We start from the raw sequence: 22,276 nt of genomic DNA, 5'->3' as shown, positions 1-22,276 counted from the left end.
AAACCTAAATATATATATTTCAGCTATAGTTTGTCACAGAGTTAGACCATTTTGATCAGCATTACTTTGTGATTGATAATATATAGGTTACAAAATGGTTATATACTTCATAAACATTGAATCAAACTTCTGGATTTAAGGAACACAGTACATAGTTGCTTTTAAGTTTGTGTCATAAATGTATTTTTCCTCGACACAGATGGGAAGTCTCTGGTGGTGGAATGGGAGGAGACTATCCTGTGGAGAGTCAAAACTGACACTTTAACCAAATGTTAAATATACATCCATTTTCTTGAGGTGGGAGGTTATCACTGATGAGCCCAGACCTCCTTTGGGCTTTCACAGAGAAAAGCAAAAAAAAAGAAGGGAGAAGCACTGGTTTTCCTACACCCCTACGGGTTCGGGTGTGATTTAACCATTCACAAGTACTGCCAAAGACTCCTAAATGATGGGAGGTCTCCTTTAATCTAATCCACAAATGATCATAACAAAACATCTTATTGGTGAAACAGTCATATCGTATCATCACGTGCATTACAAATTCAGAATCTAATGACCAAATAAGGTAACATGACAGTCTGTCTGAAAGTTGAAACAGAGGTGAAGGTGGTTAGATTAAACGTCACATCAGCTTTTAGATGCGAGAAGCCACAATATGTCTTTCGGTACAAAAAGAGGCCCCGACAGCCTGTTTCAGGCACAAGATGAGCTGCACAACCAGCACGTACTGAAAACCACAAACTGTCATTTAAGGGTCAGAGCACATGTTGCTTCTGTCACAACCCGGCTCTAGACTGTGGGAAAAAAAGTCACACGGGTATTCAATAGTTCAACATTTATGTAACACAAAGTACTCAATACAAACAAAAAATAACAAAAGGTAACATTAGTCTGTGAAATCAGTCATGTAGATGAGTGAGTGTATGTTGTGTGGGTATTGTATGGTGAAACATAAGAAAAGGAACCAAAAAGTAACACAGGAGTGTGTTTGGGAGAGAAGAGAGGATCTGAACTTACTTCTCTGACTTTATATACGGGGAACACTGGGCCCAGGTGTGTCCCATCCTGATACTCAGTGTGCTCAGGAACCTGCAGCAACAAGGAGCACAAAGCAGAGAGGCCGCCACACTTCCTGTTGTCTTCACAGTGGAAAGTCTCTAACCTACATAGTAATAAAACTATTTAATGCAAAACAATATTTATAAAAAAAGCTGGTTACATTAATTTAAACTAAAATATTTAAATAATTATTATCAGAATTGTATTAAAAAGGGTTATCAAAAACAATCTTAAAACACACATTATCAAAACAGAACTAAAAAAAGACAAGTGAGTATATATAAAAGGAGAAGGATGTCATCAAAACCGCATCTTAATTTCAGTTACACAACACTCTCATATAAATGCAACAGCTTAAGCAAACAAAAGTTTAAGACAGTTCTCAGTGAGTAACATGTCCACAGTGTCTCAGCAACCTTGACCCCTTCTTCTCTTACAAAATGCACCAAATTCCTTACAATACAGACAGCAGGTATGCTTTCAGGGTTGTACATGATTTCAGGTCATTGTGGAAAATGAGAGGATTTCTAGCATCCATAGGTAAACAAATAGTGCATGCGTCACTAGTTTTAACCTGCTAGAATCTATTTTACTCCAACAGGAAGTGGCTGTTTGTAAGTGTGAGGCTTACACCCAAGCACAGGACTCAATGTCAAGACGAAATGAAAGTGCTGATGCAGCAGCAAAAGCAGCCACACAAGCTCCAATCCAAACTGTGGTGCAAATGAGCGAAAACTGTGCCAAAATGTTTGTTTTCTTATCTTGCAAGATTGACACATGGGAAGAAGGACCACCCAATTATATTTATCAATGAAGCCAGATGAAACCAATCAGTTAAACAAACTCCAAGCATGCCTTAAGGACATAAAGACCTGGATGACCTGCAATTTTCTACTATTAAACTCAGGTAAAACTGAAGACATTATCTAACACATTATCTAATGATATAGCTACTCTGGATGGCATTACCCTGGCCTCCAGCACAACCGTAAGGAATCTGGAGTTATCTTTGATCAGGATATGTCCTTTAACTCCCACATAAATCAAATCTCAAGGACTGCCTTTTTTCACTTACGTAATATCGCAAAAATCAGACACATCCTGTCCCTAAAAGATGCAGAAAAACTAGTTCACGCAATTGTTACTTCTAGGCTGGATTATTGCAATTCCTTATTATCAGGCTGCCCTAACAAGTCTCTAAAGACTCTCCAGCTGGTCCAGAATGCAGCTGCACGTGTTCTGACTAAAACTAGAAAAAGAGACCACATTTCTCCCATTTTAGCTTCGCTGCATTGGCTTCCTGTAAAATCTAGAATAGAATTTAAAATCCTTCTCCTAACTTACAAAGCCCTTAATGGTAAGAGCTCACAATACCGTATTATCCCACTAGAACACTGCGCTCCCAGAATGCAGGCTTACTGGTGGTCCCTACAGTCTTTAAAAGTAGAATGGGAGGCAGAGCCTTCAGCTATCAGGCTCCTCTCCTGTGGAACCATCTTCCAGATTCGGTCCGGGGTGCAGACACCCTCTCTATGTTTAAGAGTAGGCTTAAAACTTTCCTTTTTGATAAAGCTTATAGTTAGGGCTGACCAGGCTCGCCTTGGATCAGTCCTTAGTTATGCTGCTATAGGCCTAGACTGCTGGGGGACTTCCCATGATGCACTGAGCTCCTCTCTCCTCCTCCTCCTCTCCATCTGTATGTATTCATGTACCATTAATGCATGTTACTGATTTGGCTTCTTCCCCGGAGTTTTTTGTGCTTTCTCATCTCACAGGAACCCCGGGTTCTGGGCTGAGCCTTCGCGGTCCCTCACAGTCCTGATGGCATCCTTCCCTGGCTATTGATGCTTATACTTATTGTTATTGTTATGATTGTTTTTCTTCTGTCCCCCCTCCCCCTTTCCCTCTCTCTTTCTCTCTCTCAACCCAACCGGTCAAAGCAGATGGCCGCCCACCAAGAGCCGGATTCTGCTTGAGGTTTCTACCCATTAAAGGGGAGTTTTTCCTTACCGCTGTCGCCAAGTGCTGCTCATGGGGGAATTGTTGGGTCTCTGTAAATTAAAGAGTACGGTCTTAACCTGCTCTATGTGAAAAGTGCCCTGAGATGACTTTTATTGTGATATGGCGCTATATAAATAAAAATTGAATTGAATTGAATATCAACGGGGGGATGATGGAGACTGCCAACAGATATTGGTACACACAATATCTGTTGATAAAATGTCAGATTACCTAGAGATTGATTTGAAAACATACTGTGCTTATCATTTCCAGACTGGAGGAGCAGTAGAGCGAGACAATGACACTATCAAAATCAAACTAACTGAAGTGTGTGAAGCAAGCAGCAACCTCCGGGGCTGAAAAATGACGCCAATGCGGAAGTGCCAAAACCCTGCATTCTCTCTAATGGCCAGCAGGGGGCAACTCCACTGGCTGCAAAAAGAAGTCCGATTGTATGGAAGTCTATAAGAAAATGACCCTACTTCTCTCTTGATTTATTACCTCTGTGAACTGTTTCCTAATGAGTTTATGGTCTCAATCGCTAGTTTCAAGTCTTCTTCAATACAGCATGATGTTCATTTTGTAAATTATGGTTCCATTTAATTTAAATTTGGTGATAAAGCAGTGTATGTTTTAGGGTGGGGCTACGTTGTGATTGACAAGTCGCTACCACGGCGACAACATTGCTTACGTGACGTAACCACTGAGTATGGGCGTAGCTGCTGCTATTTCACAGTGTATTTTCAGCTCACTAAAGTTAATTGAACATTGTGGTCACCTAAAAAAGTCTTGTTCAGCATTTGGTTGTAATAAAAGACACATCAATGTGTCGGATGATCAGTTTTTCGGGTGAGTAAATTTTGTTTTAATGGTTTTAGGCCTGTTTTTCGCTAGCGAAAATTAGCATTAGCATTAGTATTATCACTGTTAACCATAGATTGTAAATGCACCATGCTAACCAAGCTAACAACTAGTGCTATGGTCAGCTCCACCCTCTCGTCCAAATATGGACACTTCTGGCTCCAAAAATCAAACATGGCAATGGCCAAATCCAAGATGGCGATGGTCAAATCACTACACACAAGGCTTCAAAACAGCACTTCTCAAACCAATGGGTGACGTCACGATAACTACGTCCAAATTTTTTTACAGTCTATGGTGTGAAGAAACAGGGCTCAATCGGGTTAAAGTCCTCCACTGAGTGCTATTGAGCATGAGGAGACGAGGCAAATCTAAAACAGATTTGTCCTCATTTGAGATAATCATGGGAGACCCATGGACACAGGGATGTCTTCTCCTGGGCAATTACAACCCCTAAGGGGGGACGAGTTTGATGATACTATGCTAAACTACTGCATTAACCTCTCCAACTCTCTAAAGTCTACTCATACTCAGGTGAAAGCAGCACTGCCAGTACTGGGTGGTGGTTAAGGGCTGCAAACAGCGGAACCGGCAAAAACCACATTGGACAGGCCCATTCAAGGTTCTACTGGTAACCAACTGCAGTAAAGATAGCAGAAAGAGCTACATAGATCCATGTCAGCCATTGCAGAAAGGCCACAGGTGACCTCATCGAGTGGGCAGGGCGGCAACCTCAACCCCCTGCAGATGAGCAGGGCAGCAAAGGCTCAGACTAGCCTATCTTGATTTAATCGATGTAGTGATACCTCAACTCATCCTGCTAAGCTGAGAGAGAGAGAGAGAGAGAGAGAGAGTGATTTGCACTGTCATGCTCCAACCCAACTAATAAAGATTTATGGATAAGGTATCACTTGGTGGGTGGCTAGAAATAGAAATCCTAGTCTGATCGCAGCTTGCTCAAGAACTGATCACTGCAAATTACACAGGAGTGTTCTCTTTGCAACACGCCAAACTTTTATACCAAGACCATCGGTATCAGCTAAATATATTGGAGGATAAAAATGACAGAAGTGTACTGTTGGAGAAATTATCATATTATTGTATTAATACTTTGGTGATCATTAATCCAGTGGAGAAGTGAATTCAACTGATCAATTTTGCCTTTAAAAGAACATGATGCACTCTTGACCTTATCTATTGACCTTTTATATGCTGTAACCACATTGTTCTGTTTTAAGTAAGATGTCTCGCCAAGATATTGCACTCCTTGTTTGTGTAGATGAAATGAGTGTCTCTCCTCTGTTAGGGAAGAAAAAAATGGAAAATAGATTAGGTTAAGGGGAACTAAATGCAAGAACTGGAAGCTGTACAAGACAGGCATGACACCATATATGGTATTGTTATTGACTTTGTGACTGCACACAATTATTATTGCTTTTATTGACAGTTGTGCTGGGTGGAGGCTGAAAGTGTAAAATGTCTGTGTGAACTGTTCATCAAGGGACTCCTCTCTTGTTGCAGAGCTCAGGGAGCCCTTATGCATATGCTTTAGTAATTTATTAAAGGCAGTTGGACTGCAAAAAAATACTGTGTCTCTGGTGTTGAGTTGCCTTTCTCACCTAACTAGACAAGCTGATATTTCAGCTGCAACAACAAGACATTATATCACTTAGCTGATCTGTCAAATATTTAGACTGTCAGGGCTTCACATCTGTACAGAGGAGAATCTTCATATCACACTCGTAACCAAAAGTTATGAAATGTTATTTCAGTTCATAATGCAGACGAGATTTAAATAATGCTGTAATGTTCATATTGTGTCTGTCTGTAATATTTGGTTATTGAATATTTTCTGTCTCTTTGGATGATAAAAGTTGTCATCAACACATCTGAATTATTAGTAGAAGAGCAGACTGAAATCCAAAATGAAGATAAAACATCATGTTGTTGATCAAACACCTGAGCCAATCAGCTCTTTGATCAGTTGATATCCATTCTCCCATCATGCCCTGATCCTTACAGTCAGTGGAGAACAGCTGCGGCTGTAACAACTGAGGCGGCCTTGATCTCATCAGGTTATTGTTGCCCACATGTGCACGATGTCAGAGCGAGTTGGGATCAAGTCAAACACAAATCTAATCGGCAAGAGTTTTACTGTCTAAAGCTGAGGGAATATCCAGATCTGTCTATGTGTCCTTATCATTGGAATACCTCCTGAAATATACAATAGAATATCATTTGGTGGACCTCATGTCATTATTTAAGAAAAAATATCTTATGCAACATAAAAAGAAATGGTAGTCTGGAGTTTTAAAATGTTAAATAATACTTTGAAAGTGAAATGATTAATTAATTTGATTATGGAAGAAGACAACATCTGGAATACCCTCCCTATATATGTATTTAGTTTAATGGGTGGACTTAAATTTTCTGCTTAAAGGGGACGTATTATGCTATTCCTTATTTTCAGACATATATATAACACACATACATATATACTCGTGCATACATACACAGAGACATCTTTTTACACATCTGATGGTCAGATAACATTGGACAAAGCGTTGCTCCATCAGTCCTTATGTAGCCCAGGCTCTAAAATGACACCCTGTAATATTAGAATTATCCCTTTAAAATAATTCATCTTAATTGAGAAGTTAATAATTCATTGGAAAGTCGTTAAAATCCTTAAAAACAATTTATTTTATTTTGAAACAAACAAATAATTAATTTAGGTTGATTATTATTAGAAAATAATAATACGAAGAACTATTAAAAAGTGTTGGTATAAAAATAACATTTGGAGTAAATATCATTCAAATAACTCATATAAATGACTACATCTGTTAAAAGTTGTGTAAAATCATGAAACTATGTGCATAAAGGGAGAAACACAGCCAACATTGTATTTTCCAAGCAGCAGTGAAGGGCTCAGTATGACAAGATCCCCAAACAACAAATCAATGGACCCCACTAGTCCCAGGTGATCGGCTGCAGTTCCGCTTCCTGTTATAACTTCCTGTTTTAAAAAAACAACCTATGCTGGCTACTTCAAGTGCTGTTGGGACATAGAGAAAATAAAATCTTTTGTCATCCGTTGGGTAAGAACTAAAAATGACCTTCTGAACGAAGTAATATTAATTCTAGATGATGTAAAACAGCTGCTGACCGCCATACTGTTGCATTTAAGATTGTAAAGCAGCGCGAGAGGCCGGATGATTTTCGCGGGTCTGCCGAAGTGAAATGCTGTAAACCTCATTCATACTTTGACTCAGCGGTGAGTGAAAACATTATAAAACCTGTTAAGATGACTGTAAGGCAGCTGATATTTATGTTAATTGGCGCTGATAGCCATTAAAAGGTGCTAATAGTGCTCTATCTGAGACTGTGTTTTGTGATGCTAATAGCGTGTTAACTTGAACCTAGCCACTTAGCTGGCATGATTATTTGGTGTTACGTGCAATTTATGTTTATTTTATGTTTATGGTAATTAAAGAGGTTAATATTTAGTGCAGTCTCTCACTGTTACCGGTGTAAGGAGAGACAATTAAGCACGTTAAGCCTTAATGCCTCACATTACTATTAATGTTTACTGCATTTGATGCAATTTTGACCAAATTAAAGGGGTACTCCACAGTATTTTGTTTTATTTTTGTAAAATGTACTTTTATCAGTTACTTGTGTAACCACATAATTTTGAGTATTTGTAGATGGTTATTAATGTGTATTTGAACATGATTATAAGAAGCACTTTGAATGTATTTATAGTTACACAACTACAAATGAACACTTGAAACTAAAGATATATTTTTGTTGTACAACTAAACCTTTTTGAGAACATGATTTGAACTAATTAATACAAAATATTATTATTAATTGGTAATAATTCATGGGAGATTAGAAAATGAACATGATTTATGCAGACAGTATGAATGTAATGAGATATTTGGATCTCATCTGGCCTGTCTCTAGGTCAGGTTTTTGGTTATACCATAAAGAAAAAGGGGACGCAGCCAGTACTTCCTGCCGGACTCCTGCAAGGCTTCAGATCCCTAGACCCAGAGATTCCCAGTGTGAACTGGGTGGCGAGCCGAACTGAACCACTGGTATTTAACCTGAGATGAGTGCAGGGTTCCTTGGTTTCTCCTTTCTCACGGACTGTGCGGTAGGACTAAAATAGACAGTGATACACTGACATTTGGTCGGAAAAAGGGCCCCAACGCAATAAGGACTAACTTTGGGAACAAATGGTATCTTTTGTTTTATTTTGCCGGCTTTATTATTTTAGTTTGTTGTTTTTCATACATTGTTCTTTCCAAAAAAGCTGTTGTATTACATGTTGACTTTTCAGCTTGAAATAACAAGTGGCCACAAACATACAAACCATTGTGGTCTGTGTCATTATTGATGTTCAAAATACTGGCTCTTAAAAGCTTAGTGTCTTCTGTTACTGGTCCAGTTATTACTATTGACTATTACTTACCTGTGCTCTGTTATTACATCGTAACAAGGGTTACACTTACCCGCCATCAGACACGTATGTGTTAAGCAGAATTGGGTGAGTGCAAGGCGGCGCCATCATGCTGTTGTGTAACCAAGACACTGCCGTCACTTCCACCATTTGGTTCTCGCATGACGTGACTTCCTCTCAAAGTCACGTCCGCGTCTAAACCCTTGACGTCTCCATGCCAGATCACATCGCCATCTTGTCTCATACACACACACACACACACATGCATTCACCTGCATGTGTTCAACACTTTGTTTATGTGGTTTGCTTTGGTAGAACTAGATTTTAGAATAGTTGTTTTTTGATCAGAGTATTTGTTAACTTTGTTGATTCTGCTAAGTTTAATAAATACTGTTATATCTTTAAAGAGAAGTTCTTTTGTCATTATTGTGTTTAATATACTGTGAAAAGTGGCTGATTGAAGGAGTCAGAGCTCAAATTCAACCTTCTTTGTTCACCTGTAAAATGTTGATATCTCTCAGATATTAACATTCTAGGTGAACTCTTATGAGACTGTGACGGCCCCAGAGCCTGTTGCCTCTGTTGCCTTTGGTCCTGTGGTTTGTGTCTGTGTTTGCAGGTCCTTGGATGGGTGGAGCCGATGTCATTCGAGTACTAACTGGGAACACCTGGCCAGTGCCCCAGAAAGCATTTAAACCCGCCTGCCCTGATTCCAGTCTCTCTCTGATCCCTTCTCCACTCACCACCCTGTGGTTGTTTTTTGCGTTGCCTTTTTGGTTTTGTTTTGCACTGACAACACGCACCTCACATTATACAACACATCCACACACTTTCAATCACCACTGATACTGACTTCCACACCCCATTGCAATTATTGTTATTTACTTTAATAAACTTCAGTTTATTATTGCGGAGTTTGGGTGTGCGTCTCCCTCCTTTGTTGTGGCCTGCGAGCCGGTCATAACAGTGTTTAACTTTGTTTGTTTGTGCATTACAAAATATTATGTTTTTTATACAATATTTAAACATTTGATATGTACACAGAGACATTCACATGTAGGTAACAAAAATAGAATTCCTTTATTTCATCAATGAGATGTGAATGAGTTTGATTAGTGTGATATCAGCTGATTACAGTCGGCATGTTGACCAGCAGGTAGTGATCCGCTTGCTGCAACAGCAACTACTCCTCCTTTGTCAAGTCTTGATTTAATTTGTTCTATTAAGTGCAAGGTAGCAGTTTCAGTGGGATGATTTGCTCTAAAGACAAATTGCATACAATGTAGACCAAAATTGCTTGTATTAAGAAATGTTGTTAGTTGTTTAATGACAACTTTCTCAGTAACCTTTGAGAGTACTGGCAGTATACTTATTGGTCTGTAGTTACTGGCTTCAAGGTCTCCAGATTTAAAAGTAGACATAACAACGGCACATTTCCAGTCATCAGGAAAGGAGCTGTGTTTACAAGACAAGGAAATTAAATGAGCAATAGGGGGAGTTAAAATATCTTTGTGTGATTTAACAAACATGGTGTCAAACTAGAAAGCATCTCTACTTTTGGAGCTTTTTAAGGAGCTGATGATTTTATTTACTTGTAACTCATTAGTCTCTAAAACCTGACCTGTAGCATCTATAGCAACAGTATCCAGTTTCCTTTTTTTAATTTTTTTTTTTCCTAAGTCATATACAGACTGAAGAAAAAATGATTAAAGACAGAGGCAACAGTAAGATGATCTTCAATTAACTTTCCCTGTACTTTGAGTTTAAAATCTCCTAAAAGTTTTGGGTCCCTCCTTGTGAGATAATCAATGTTTTTCCAGATCAATTTACTGTTGCCTTTTGCCTCATTCAATATATTGAGATAAAAATGAGATTTAGCTTCTCTTAGCTCTTGGATAACTTTGTTGGGCCGTGGCTACAAGTTTGGCTATCAGCAATAATTAATGATTATCAAAGATAATTGTTAATTATTAAAATCAATAAAATTATTAATAAGAATTAATAATAACGGGGCACCACCCTGGACTCAGGGAAAAAGATAGCCAATTCAGTCTCAAAGTGTACTAACCTATGAATTTGGAACTTTGATTAATAATTAATTTAATAACTATAAACAAAATCACCATATCAATAGCTAGTAAAGGTTGAAGGATTTGGAGTTCTTTACAGAGCAGAGGTTGGCAAAACTCATTCTTGTGCAACATTAAAACAGACAACAGGTATATCCAAAAGCATTTATTTAACAAAAGGGTAAAAGCAACACACAATACTAATCTAGCTAAGTGTACCTATATACAAGTGTGAATGTGTGAGTGTGTGTGTGTGTGTGTGTGTGTGTGTGTGTGTGTGTGTGTAGGGAAGATAATAGCAAGATGGCTGCAGTCACCTGGTGACTGAGCACATGGCATGCCAACACTTTGGCTGATAAAGGGAACTACAGGGATAAAAGGCCAGACCATGTGGTGTCTTGAACCACATGTGCTGCCTGAACCAAAGTTTGCCAAACTAGGTTTTAACCTCTTAACTCTGTGGTTCTCTATTCAAGGCCAATTGGTGTATGCTAAAGGTGCCAGGTTAAAACGAGGTTAGTTGCATGCAAGGCCTAGTTACTGGATGTAACATGTGTTAAGCATGCTAACATTAACCTAGCGGTGTGGCTATGCAGTAACCTGACTATCGGCAACAAGGACATCACAACAACAGTTCAATGTATAACCTTAACCAAATCAATACACGGACAGTACATTGTTTGAGTTAAACATTCTTGCTTAGCCGTACTATGCTTCACTGTGTTGCTAGGCTATGCCCAGTTGTTACCAGTCCATGAAGTAAGAGATGCTTTGTGGTGTCCTGCTTTGTAGCCGGTGAATCCGTGGGTGAGTCAGGCTGAGAAGGCTTTGGCTCTGAAGCTGAAAGATGCAGGCGTTGCTGGGGAGAGAGCACTCCAGTCGTGCAGAGGGCCCAGGTCACTCCTTGGTGTAGAGTTAGCGGCAAGCTAACTCCATTCCGCGGCTCCTGTACTTGTTAAACTGGCCAGCAGACTTGTGTGTTAGCTGCTGGCACAAGGAAACTTAGTTTCTGAGTCTTAGGCAGGCTCTCGCGTCTTCTGCCGTAAAGAAGACTGTGTGTGTCTGCTGTGAGCAGGCCACACAAGAGAGCAGAGAGCTGCTCCAGCAGCTGCTGGAGGTGTGAAAGAGTGCAAGGAGCTGCTCCTGCTGCAGCTTATGGAGAAAAGAGCGAGATAAGAGGGGAATCTCTAGTTTTGATAACCTGGATCCATGGGTGGAGCTTCACACTTTGGGTGAAAACCCCAGGGCTCAGGTTTCTTGGAGTCTTGAAACATGTGGTAAACTGTGGTCCACATGTAGTCCCAACAACTTTGTTCCTTAAACCTTTATAAATCAGCATGTCAGTGTCTCTCCTAGTTTTAACTGCCTTCCTTAGTGCAGCATCTCTAGATTTCATTAGTTTCCACAAATTTTCTTTAAACCACAGTAAATTGTTTTTATTTTTAGATTTTATCTGTATCCTCACATTAAATCTTTCCCTCACAGAGTTGATTGTGTGAGTAAAAGTATCACAGCCATAGTCCAGATCATCAGACGACAGTACATCATCCCAGTTCAAGCTGTTCATTTCATTGGTAAATTCTTCTTGCTTAGCTCTGGGTATGCATTGAAGGATCATTGTCTTAGTTGCCGTGATCTTAAATCTACTTTTAGTCAGTTTTCTTGCACCAAGGGTTAGGTTATGATCTGATAAGCCAATGATTAAATTATAACTTTTAGTTATTCTTTCTGGTTTGTTAGTAAATATCAGATCAATTTGTGCACTGGAGCATTTTGCAATCCTAGTTGGGCCTTTTATGAGTTGTTCTAGGTGGAATTTCTCTGTGATCTTTTTTAGTTTTTTCCTCTTAGTTTTATCCTCCCAGTTCACATTAAAATCACCCATAAGTAATAATTCTTTGTTGAGATTGCACTCTTTCAAGACTTCTGTGAGTTGATCATAGAAAGTGTCATCTGTAGAAGGGGGCCTATAGACACCTATGATGTTAAAATACATTTGCTGGGATAACATTATTTTTATCCCAACATATTACCCGCATTACACATTCACATTTGATGTTGTCTCTCACATAAAGAAGCTCCTCCTCCTCTTCCATCAGGTCTGTCTCTTCTGAAACATTGGTATCCAGCACCGTGAACACAACAGGAGTTGTTTGTTTCAACCAAGTTTCAGTCAGACAGAGAAAGTCCAGATTTGAGTCAGACAGAAGATGAGTTAGCTGATTGCTCTTTGCAGTAATGCCTCTGATGTTAAATGTCCACCGAATAGCCCCCTCGGTTTCAGCTTCGGGTCCCATAAGACTTTTGCATGATTGACAGTTTGGAAGGTTTTGAATAACCTCTGCCTCCTCACTGCAGGGTTTCGACACACAGTGGTGTCAGCAGCAGGTTTTGTGAGAGTGACACTGGACCTATCAAGGTCTCCACAGCCCGGTAGTGAAAAGTTATTCATTGAGACATCAAGCCTCGTGTTAACAAAGTTTAGTCTATTAAGGGAGAAGCCCGGCTCAGTGGATCAGTGATTCGTTCTGGTACCTGGGCTCGCTCGTGCCGCAGGAGAGAGGAATAGATTATAAAATATCCCAGTAAGTTATGATGAAAACTCACTTTAGGAGTGTCAGCTGGCCATGAGCCAGCATTTGTCCCAAGCTCAATCACTCGCAGTCCCAGTTGTTTTCCATCAGTGTTTAATGCTCTGGCCAGACAGACACGTACAAGCAATACAGTAATGGGTACTGACAGTACTCCAAAGAGCACTCCATGAAACACAGCTCAGGTCTTTTTGCTGATGAAACACTACTTTGAACTTGAAGCAGGTTTTGACAGGCATGCTCTGTGGTACGATAAACGGCCTGTGTAGCAATCTCATCCAGGATCCCGGTTGCCAGAGGGTAGAAGCTCCTTTTAAGCCCCTCAGCACTGGCCCAGTGCACCTGGAACCTCCTCTCAACCTCAGCGGGGAGAAAAGGCTGCCATCTGGGCGGTTAGGAACCCCAGAAGATCCATGTGTCCTTCGATGTTGAGATGGATGTACAGATGGTTGTACTTGATGTTTAATCTGATGTTTATGTTTGGAAACCTGGACCGGCCTGGTAGCAGAGTTGGCAGAGGGATCTCCCCATCCTGATGAGTGACCCCCAGTCATGTGCCATCATTTCTTGAGTCCAGGGTGCACAAAGAGGCTCAAGCAAGGTGTGACACATCTAGCTACGATTACATACATTAACAAAATTAATTGTTTTTACAGCATTGCATTAGTGTCATTAAGTGATGAACATGACTTACCACAAAATCTGTATTTATCTGAGTATTTTAAGTCTGTTAAAAGCCATATTAGCATGCTAAGCAACGTCTGTTATACGGTATAAGTAAAATAAGCTACAAATTGGTAGAAAACTCCACCAGTTACATAAAGTCTGCTGTCTAGTAATTATCGCATCTATTTAGGTAACTTATCAGGAGTTTATTGTAGCTAAACTAATAACAAAGGAAACAGTCGCGGAATGAAACTGTTAGCTGTCTGTTAGCCAGTTAATCGATAAACCGGAAACGGAAATGATGTTGGGATTTCTCTCTTGCTCAGACGTTGATATAATAGACTCGTTCATTCAATGGATATGAGCCGCTGCACAATCACCTCACAATTCACAAAAAACATACAGTGATAAAACAAATTACACATTGTTTCTTCTTCTAGTCAACAGAAATTGCTAAACATTCAATATTAATTCTTAATCTCTCTAATGTCTTTTTTGCTGGATATATTCAATGCAAAAGGAAATTTCTGCTAATTAATTTCTACATAAAGCGGGGACCAAAAGAATCTTCCTGGGGGCAGAATTACAGCTTGTATGTAATTCCTGATGTATTTATTAAAGCATTTATTCGTAATGTCAACTTCTCCAAGGAATATATCTCTATTGAATGGATTAATCATTGAAACCTTGATTACTGAACCTCTGAGAAGCTGCAGCACAGCCCTCAGCAAAGCATCAAAAACCACTGCATAACTGGTGACCTGAACTCAGAGAGGAATTCATTATTGTTAGTAACTTCCCATCAGTAGAAACAAGTTGTTTAATCAATAAATACCATTGTCAACCCATTAGTGACTTATTTTATATTGAATATTCTTGTTATTCCAAATATAGTAATTAGTTGGTGAAAAATTATGTTTGTAAATCAGTTTCCAGGCCAGCAGAGCTTGTTCATGGAAATTTGATAACTTAACAGGTAACTTAGCAATTCTTTAATCACATTTGTGGTGTAGCCTGACCGGAGTGGCTGGTCACTATTCAATTATCTCTATATCAATTATTTAATCACATTTAAGCAGAAAGTTTAAGTCCACCCATTAAACTAAATACATATATAGGGAGGGTATTCCAAATGTTGTCCTCTTCTATAATCAAATTGGTTAATCATTACACTTTGAAAGTATTATTTAACATTTTGAAACTTAGTACGTCCAGACCACCATTTCTTTTTATGTTGCATAAGATATTTTTTCTTAAATTAGACACTTGTTCCTCCAAATTAAATTAAATAAAATCTTGTCTATTCTATTGTATATTTCAGGAGGTATTCCAATGATAAAAACACATAGACAGATCTGGATATTCCCTCAGCTTTAGACAGTAAAACTCTTGCCGGTTAGATTTGTGTTTTATTTGATCCCAACTCGCTCTGACATCATGCAGATGTGGGCAACAACAACCTGACGAGATCAAGTCGGACGCAGTTGTTGCAGCTGCAGCTGTTCTCCACTGACTGCAAGGATCAGGGCATGATGGGAAACGCCTGGCTGTCACCTGATCAAAGAGCTGATTGGTTCAGGTGTTTGATCAACATGATGTTTTATCTTCATTTTGGATTTCAGTTGTCTGATCTTCGACTAAGAATTTAGATGTGTTGATGACAACTTTTATCATCCAAAGAGACAGAAAACATTCAATAACTAAAAATTACAACAGACACAATATGGACATTATATCAATATTTAATTCTTGATGTGAAGCCCTAGCAGTCTGAATATTTGACAGATAAATGATATAATGTCTATTTCTGCTTTTTTTCCCTCTTGCATGTTGAGTAGGTCTGATTTGTGTTTTACTTTATTTATTTGTTTGTGCATAACAAAATATAGGTAACAAACACACTTTTACATGCATATACTCAACTATTCATTCATTTGAAGTAAATAAACAAAAAAGAAATAAACTTAAAATGAAAATCTGTGCAGGAGAGATAAGAAGATAAAACATTATACAAAGAACTCTCTCAAAAAATCAAGAAAAGATAAATTACATAGAAAAGAAAATAATAATTTCATTTTATTTGAATTTCTTTCTTTCATCAATGAGATGTGAATGAGTTTGATTAGTGTGACATCAGCTGATTACAGTCGGCATGTTGACCAGCAGGTAGTGATCCGCTTGCTGCAACAGTTACATTTCTATGTAAAATAATTTAATAGTCTAATATTGGAGATTAAAGAATAAATGTTGTTTTGATTATTGATTATAGGTCATTTTAACAGTGTATATTCTATCATACAGATCAGCATTAAAACAATGTTAGTGATTGATCAGCTGAGCTTGAGTAGATTGATCTGATAACATTTTATTAAATCAGGATCAGATCTAACAGGATGTAAATATTTCTGTGACTTCCTGTAGATTCTTTGAAAGCTGCTGGAAACTGTCTGACTTGACTGCAGCTTTTTGTCACTTCCTGCTGATGCTGCCGCCTGATCCCTCCACTTTACAAGAAAGGAGCAGTTCATCTGAAACAAGCCTACTGATCAGCTTTCCAATAAGGAGGCGTGTCGGTCGGTAAAAGACGTGAAGGCTCTTGCGTATCCTCATTCATGGCTCCTCAGAACAGGAATAAGAGCTTTGGGATGACCTGCAAGATGGTGGAGCAGAACGACTTCCAGTTCAAGCGAGGATCGAGGAACCTCAGGTTTCTGTAATCCTCTACTGTGATACAGAAACCAGGTTTCTGGTTTACATGACAGGACAGAAATCAGCGGAGTGCCGAGAGTCGACTGTAAACTGGTTACTGAAGTGCAGCTGAACACACTGATGAAGAGTTTTGATCTGATGAAGCTGAGAGCAGAAAAGAGGCTGAACTATGAGAGTGATTGATGTGAGAATCCATAACAAGAAAACCAACAGCTGCTGTCACTATAAGATAAACTCTGGCTTTACTTTCACTGAAGTGAATCAACAAATGATAATTAAACATTAAACTAAATGAACAGTTATATATCACAGAGGAGGCGGTTTCCCAGAATCACACAATTTAAAAGACAATTGCGTTTCTTTAAAAGAAAAAAAAATACAATTATCAACATGACACTTAATAAGATTAAAATGAAATAATGTTTGTGATGTTTAAACATTTATATGAACAGCGTAGAGCTTGTTGTCTACACAGCTGTCTGATGTTGTTCATCTAAATCACTGCATCTTTACCAACTGTTAGTTTACCAAACATGTATCGCAACCCTGCTTTGTTTTTTTCATCCTCTTGTTTTTTCATCTCCTCCAGCTTCTTGACCTTCTTTGTGTCTCTGATCTCCTTCATCTTCTCAATCAGGAAGTCCAAGTGGACATAAGTGGACAGAGAATTAACATTCAAGGAGATCCGCTCTAGTTGCTCCACATGATGGTAGGCCTCTGTAAGCAGCTGAATCTTCTCTGCTTTCAGTTCTTCCATCTCTGTTTGAAGATTTTCCAGAAGGCTCTTCTTCTGCTCACGATCTACCTTATTCTTTTCATACTTCTCTTTCACATCTTGTAGGGTCTTCTTAACTTTCCTGGTCTTGTTCACATATATCCACTTTTCTTTCACATGCTTTAATGCAGGACACTTTTTGGTACAAACAGTACAGTGACCTCTTTTCATGACCTCACAGTGTTTTGGACCTCGGGCCATTGTGCATCCAGGATGGTGACAGTTCTCTTCACAGACATTACAGGTGACAGCTCCTTTATAAAAAAAAAAACCCCACATCCCACCTCTGATGTCTTCTTTGTCTTTGTAGACCTCATCAACTTCTACAGTGAACTCTTCATTCTTCTTCATCTCTTGTTCATGTTTCTTCAGAGCTTCTTGAGTCTGTTGGATCTCGTTCTGTTTTAGTTCAATCAGCTGGATTCTGTCTTGCAGGTTGTTGATGCAGGCTGTTATTCTGATGCGTGTGTTCAACACTTCAACTGTTGTTATCAGCTGTTGAGGTTTAGATTTTTCCAGGAAGTCTGTGAATCGTTTCATTCCTCTCTCTGTTACCCTCCATGCGTTCCCTAAAGCAAACTCATCTTCGTCTGTTCTCTGTGTGGTCTGATTGTTATTAAACAGGAAGTGAAGGGGATGATTCTTCTCATTTTTGGCACATTTAATGTTTGCATCTTCAAGTACATGTAGAGCATTTTCAGGTGTTACTCCATCTGAGTGTGTCATGAGAGCGACGATGTTCTTCTCAATGTCTTTTCCAAACAGAGACGTCACTGAATCAAAGATGTACTTCTGTCGGTCACTCAGTTGATTCACACTCGCCTTCAGCACCAGACCCACTGCATCAATTTCATGAACTCCATCTTCTGAACGGAACAAGTCAAATAATCTTTGACTGATGATGTCATCTTGTTCAATCCCTCTGGTGTCTCCGTATCCAGGAGTATCGATGATGGTCAGAGAGAAGGGCAGAGTTTTACCTTCAAAACCAAAGATCTCGTACACGATCACATCTGATGTCTGACTCTCTGTCTGACATCTTCTCTTCTCTTCTTCTACGATCTCAAACCAGATTTTGTCCTTAAACTTCACTCCTATGGTGTAGTTGACCAGAGAGTTGATCAGAGTAGATTTTCCTGCTCCTGTTTCACCTACAAGTAAGATGGTTTCATTCTTCTTGTTCAGGTTTTTCTCACCAACAGTTTTTCTTGTCAGAGTTCCAAACTTCTCTTCCTTTGTTTTCAGCAGGTAGACAGCAGGAGATCCTAAAGAGATCAGAGTACTTTTGGAGATGATGTCCTTATACTTTGTTGGTATGTAATAAATGCTGTAGAAAAAGCAGAGATTCAATCAACTTGTTCTTTTCTCATCAAACTGACAAATTAATCACATTTCTAATCATATACATGCCTACAGTAGTGGCTGGTTTCATAAATGAATAATAGTACAGTGGAGTATAAATACTGCAGCTGTGACATCTGTGATTGTAGAATATGAATAAAATAAAGTCAAACCAAACGGCCACATTTGAGGATTTTAGTCTAAATGTGAGTTCTGGTTTTGACTGTGAGGACAGAGACTCAGATTACAGTCAATTAACAGGATCTTCTTTTTCTGTGTAACATACCACTGCCTTTAGTTAGAACATTTAAAATACATATTCAAATCTCCAAACACCAAGTTCTGAATTTTTTAATGACTTTATCAAGAAAAATTTAAATCTTTACCTAATGTACCAAAACATTTTCACTACATTATATACTTGATAAACAGAATTATTACTGATGCTTTTAGCTTTGTCAATCCCATCCTGCATACACAATTATAACCAGAATACAGCAATTATTATTATTATTATTATTATTATTATTATTATTATTATTATTATTATTATCATTATTGTTATTATTATTTTTAAACTAATAATAATGTTGTATTCTGGTTATAAGTGTGTATGTGTTACATAGGAATGACAAACGTAAAATCATCAGTAATAACTGTGTTTAAAGGTCGTCTTGTCTGTGTATCAGAGCAGCTGTTTCTTTTTGTCTGTATTGTTCCCAACAGTACAGATAAGCAGACCGATAGCTTCCAGTAACGTCTGCAGAACAAATTCAAGGACATTAGTCAAATTTCATTAAAATGTGGATCAAATTTTCACCAAATATCCAGAAAAAGCTCAATAGAAAATGTTGAATGTTTGTTTCTGCTGTGTGTGAATATTAGGAGATAAACAGCTGATGGTACTAACCTTCAATCTTAATATAACTTGATTCAGTTTATCATTTAGCCCTCTGTTTCATTACAGGAGATCAATATCGTATCATCACTGTCTAGGTTTGACCTACTTTTTGTGATCTAATGAGATTAACTGATTAAGTAAAGAGGCAGAGGAGCTGAATGCAAACAGGACAACACTCAATAAACAGGCTTAACTCAACAACTATAAGTCATAATGCAGAAGTTTTGGCAGAAGGCTTTGTAGATGTTAATATGTAAAATATATAGTGGAAAAGTAAATCACACCAAGGGTTGTAGTGAGGTGCTGATAACTGGAAGCAAAATCAAAAGCTGGAAAAAGATGTCACACATTCTGGCTCCATATGCATTTCTCTTTAATTGATTTATTAAAGAGGCAGAAGAGCTGAGGACAAAGCTGCACAGCTTCTCTCTGAGATGTTACACACACTCAACCTGGAGAAGAAGTGATGACAAGATATGGTAACTTTGTTTTCTTTGTAATATAAGTTTAAATCCACTTACAGAGCTTCATTTGAAGCTTTGACCTCTGGCAGCGGCCCCAGAGGAGCCTCCTCTGAAGCAGAGTATTTCTTCGGGTCATTCACATCCGGATGTTTTCCTGGTGACGGTAAGATGGGGACCAGAGATGAACACTGAGCAGGAGACAGTTTATCTCTGGAGAGACTTCCTGATCTCAGGGACTGTTGGATCTCCTCCACTAGAGAAAAATCATTCAGTTCATTCAGACAGTGGAACAGATTGATGCTTCTGTCTTTAGACTGATTCTCCCTGATCTTCTTCTTCACATAGTTTACTATCAGCTGATTGGTCTGTGAGCTACTTCCTGTCTGTCAGAGATCAAGATTAGATTGGAGCCTTGTTTGGTAGGATGTGATGGTATGTAGAAGCTTTGGTTCATCTGTGTAGAATAATATAAAATAACTAGAACAAAGTTTTAAGCCTTTCTACTGAGTAACCTTGAATAGATTACTTTAAATAAATAAATAACTGAATTAAACTCGTGTTCTCTCCAGCTAATGTTCCCTTTAAACAGGTTGACAGGACATTATCTCTGTAGTCATCAGCTCTTTCAGACAATCTGCAACATTCCTGGGATTATCAGTTCTTTAAAAGGTTATGTAGCGATGGACAACCATCATGCCCAGCACACATTTGGCATTTTCATGGTGATGATCAGGAAGAATGCATTATCATATATTAGAGGTGGGCTTGTTGAAAGCTGTGACAATTGTGGCCAGTCATATTCACTACTGTCATCCACTTTAAACACAAAGCTTTCCCCACCATGATGCACTGACTGTTTGGGAATCTTACTAGGATTTTTCCTCAGAGGAAACTCGTTGTCTGAGATCAATCAATCAATCAATCAATTTTTATTTATATAGCGCCATATCACAACAGAGGTCATCTCAAGGCACTTTTCACATAGAGCAGGTCAAGACCGTACTCTTCAATTTACAGAGACCCAACAACTCCCCCATGAGCAAGCACTTGGCAACAGCAGTAAGGAAAAACTCCCCTTTAACGGGTAGAAACCTCAAGCAGACCCCGGGTCTTGGTGGGCGGCCATCTGCTTTGACCGGTTGGGTTGAGAGAGAGAAAGAGAGAGGGAAAGGGGGAGGGGGGACAGAAGAAAAACAATCGCAACGACAACAACAAGCACAAGCAGCAATAGCAGCAATAGCCAGGGAAGGATGCCATCAGGACTGTGAAGGACCGCGAAGGTTCGGCCCGGGACTCAGGTTTTCCTGTGAGATGAGAAAGCACAAAAAAACTCCGGGGAAGAAGCAAAGTTAGTGACATGCATTGATGTTACATGAATGCATACAGATGGAGAGGAGGAGGAGGAGGAGAGAGGAGCTCAGTGCATCATGGGAAGTCCCCCAGCAGTCTAGGCCTATAGCAGCATAACTAAGGGCTGATCCAAGGCGAGCCTGGTCGGCCCTAAATATAAGCTTTATCAAAAAGGTTAGTTTTAAGCCTACTCTTAAACATAGAGAGGGTGTCTGCACCCCGGACTGAATCCGGTAGATGGTTCCATAGAAGAGGAGCCTGATAGCTGAAGGCTCTGCCTCCCATTCTACTTTTAAAGACTGTAGGGACCACCAGTAAGCCTGCATACTGGGAGCGCAGTGTTCTAGTGGGATAATACGGTATTATGAGCTCTTCAAGATATGATGGTGCCTGACCATTGTAAGTTAGGAGAAGGATTTTAAATTCTATTCTAGATTTTACAGGAAGCCAATGTAGCGAAGCTAAAATGGGAGAAATGTGGTCTCTTTTTCTAGTTTTAGTCAGTACACGTGCAGCTGCATTCTGGACCAGCTGGAGAGTCTTTAGAGACTTGTTAGGGCAGCCTGATAATAAGGAATTGCAATAATTCAGCCTAGAAGTAACAAATGCGTGAACTAGTTTTTCTGCATCTTTTAGGGACAGGATGTGCCTGATTTTTGTGATATTACGTAAGTGAAAAAAGGCAGTCCTTGAAATTTGATTTATGTGGGAGTTAAAGGACATATCCTGATCAAAGATAACTCCCAGATTCCTTACGGTGGTGCTGGAGGCCAGGGTAATGCCATCCAGAGTAGCTTTATCATTAGATAATGTGTTTCTAAGGTGTTTAGGGCCAAGCACAATAACTTCAGTTTTATCTGAATTTAGTAGCAGAAAATTGCAGGTCATCCAGGTCTTTATGTCGTTAAGGCATGTTTGGAGTTTGTTTAACTGATTGGGTTCATCTGGCTTCACTGATAAATATAATTGGGTGTCATCTGCGTAACAATGAAAATTTATGGAGTGTTTCCTAATGATA

The 22,276-nt window shown here is 39.0% G+C and overlaps 2 protein-coding genes across 2 annotated transcripts in view; both read right to left on the bottom strand.

The window, feature by feature from the left end:
- LOC137170628 (uncharacterized) overlaps positions 1-22,276 on the bottom strand; it is a 456,230-nt gene that overhangs the window by 423,533 nt on the left and 10,421 nt on the right. The gene's annotated exons all lie outside the window — the stretch shown is intronic.
- LOC137171285 (uncharacterized) lies at positions 16,389-20,603 on the bottom strand. Its single transcript, XM_067575210.1, has 3 exons — positions 20,598-20,603; positions 19,966-20,291; positions 16,389-18,529 (listed from the first exon to the last, which is right to left on the bottom strand). Exons 1-3 carry the CDS (start codon positions 20,601-20,603, stop codon positions 16,921-16,923), a joined length of 1,941 nt encoding a protein of 646 aa, XP_067431311.1. The 3' UTR covers positions 16,389-16,920.

Source organism: Thunnus thynnus, chromosome 19 (assembly GCF_963924715.1).
Source record: "Thunnus thynnus chromosome 19, fThuThy2.1, whole genome shotgun sequence".
Classification (NCBI taxonomy): Eukaryota; Metazoa; Chordata; class Actinopteri; order Scombriformes; family Scombridae; genus Thunnus; species Thunnus thynnus.
This window is presented reverse-complemented; position numbering and strand designations above follow the sequence as displayed.

Bases quoted from the DNA above. Each gene is read 5' to 3' on its own strand.
- LOC137171285 (XM_067575210.1), bottom strand. The intron at 18,530-19,965 runs GTAAGTGGATTT...CTTTTTCTACAG, and splicing joins AAAGCTTCAAATGAAGCTCT to CATTTATTACATACCAACAA.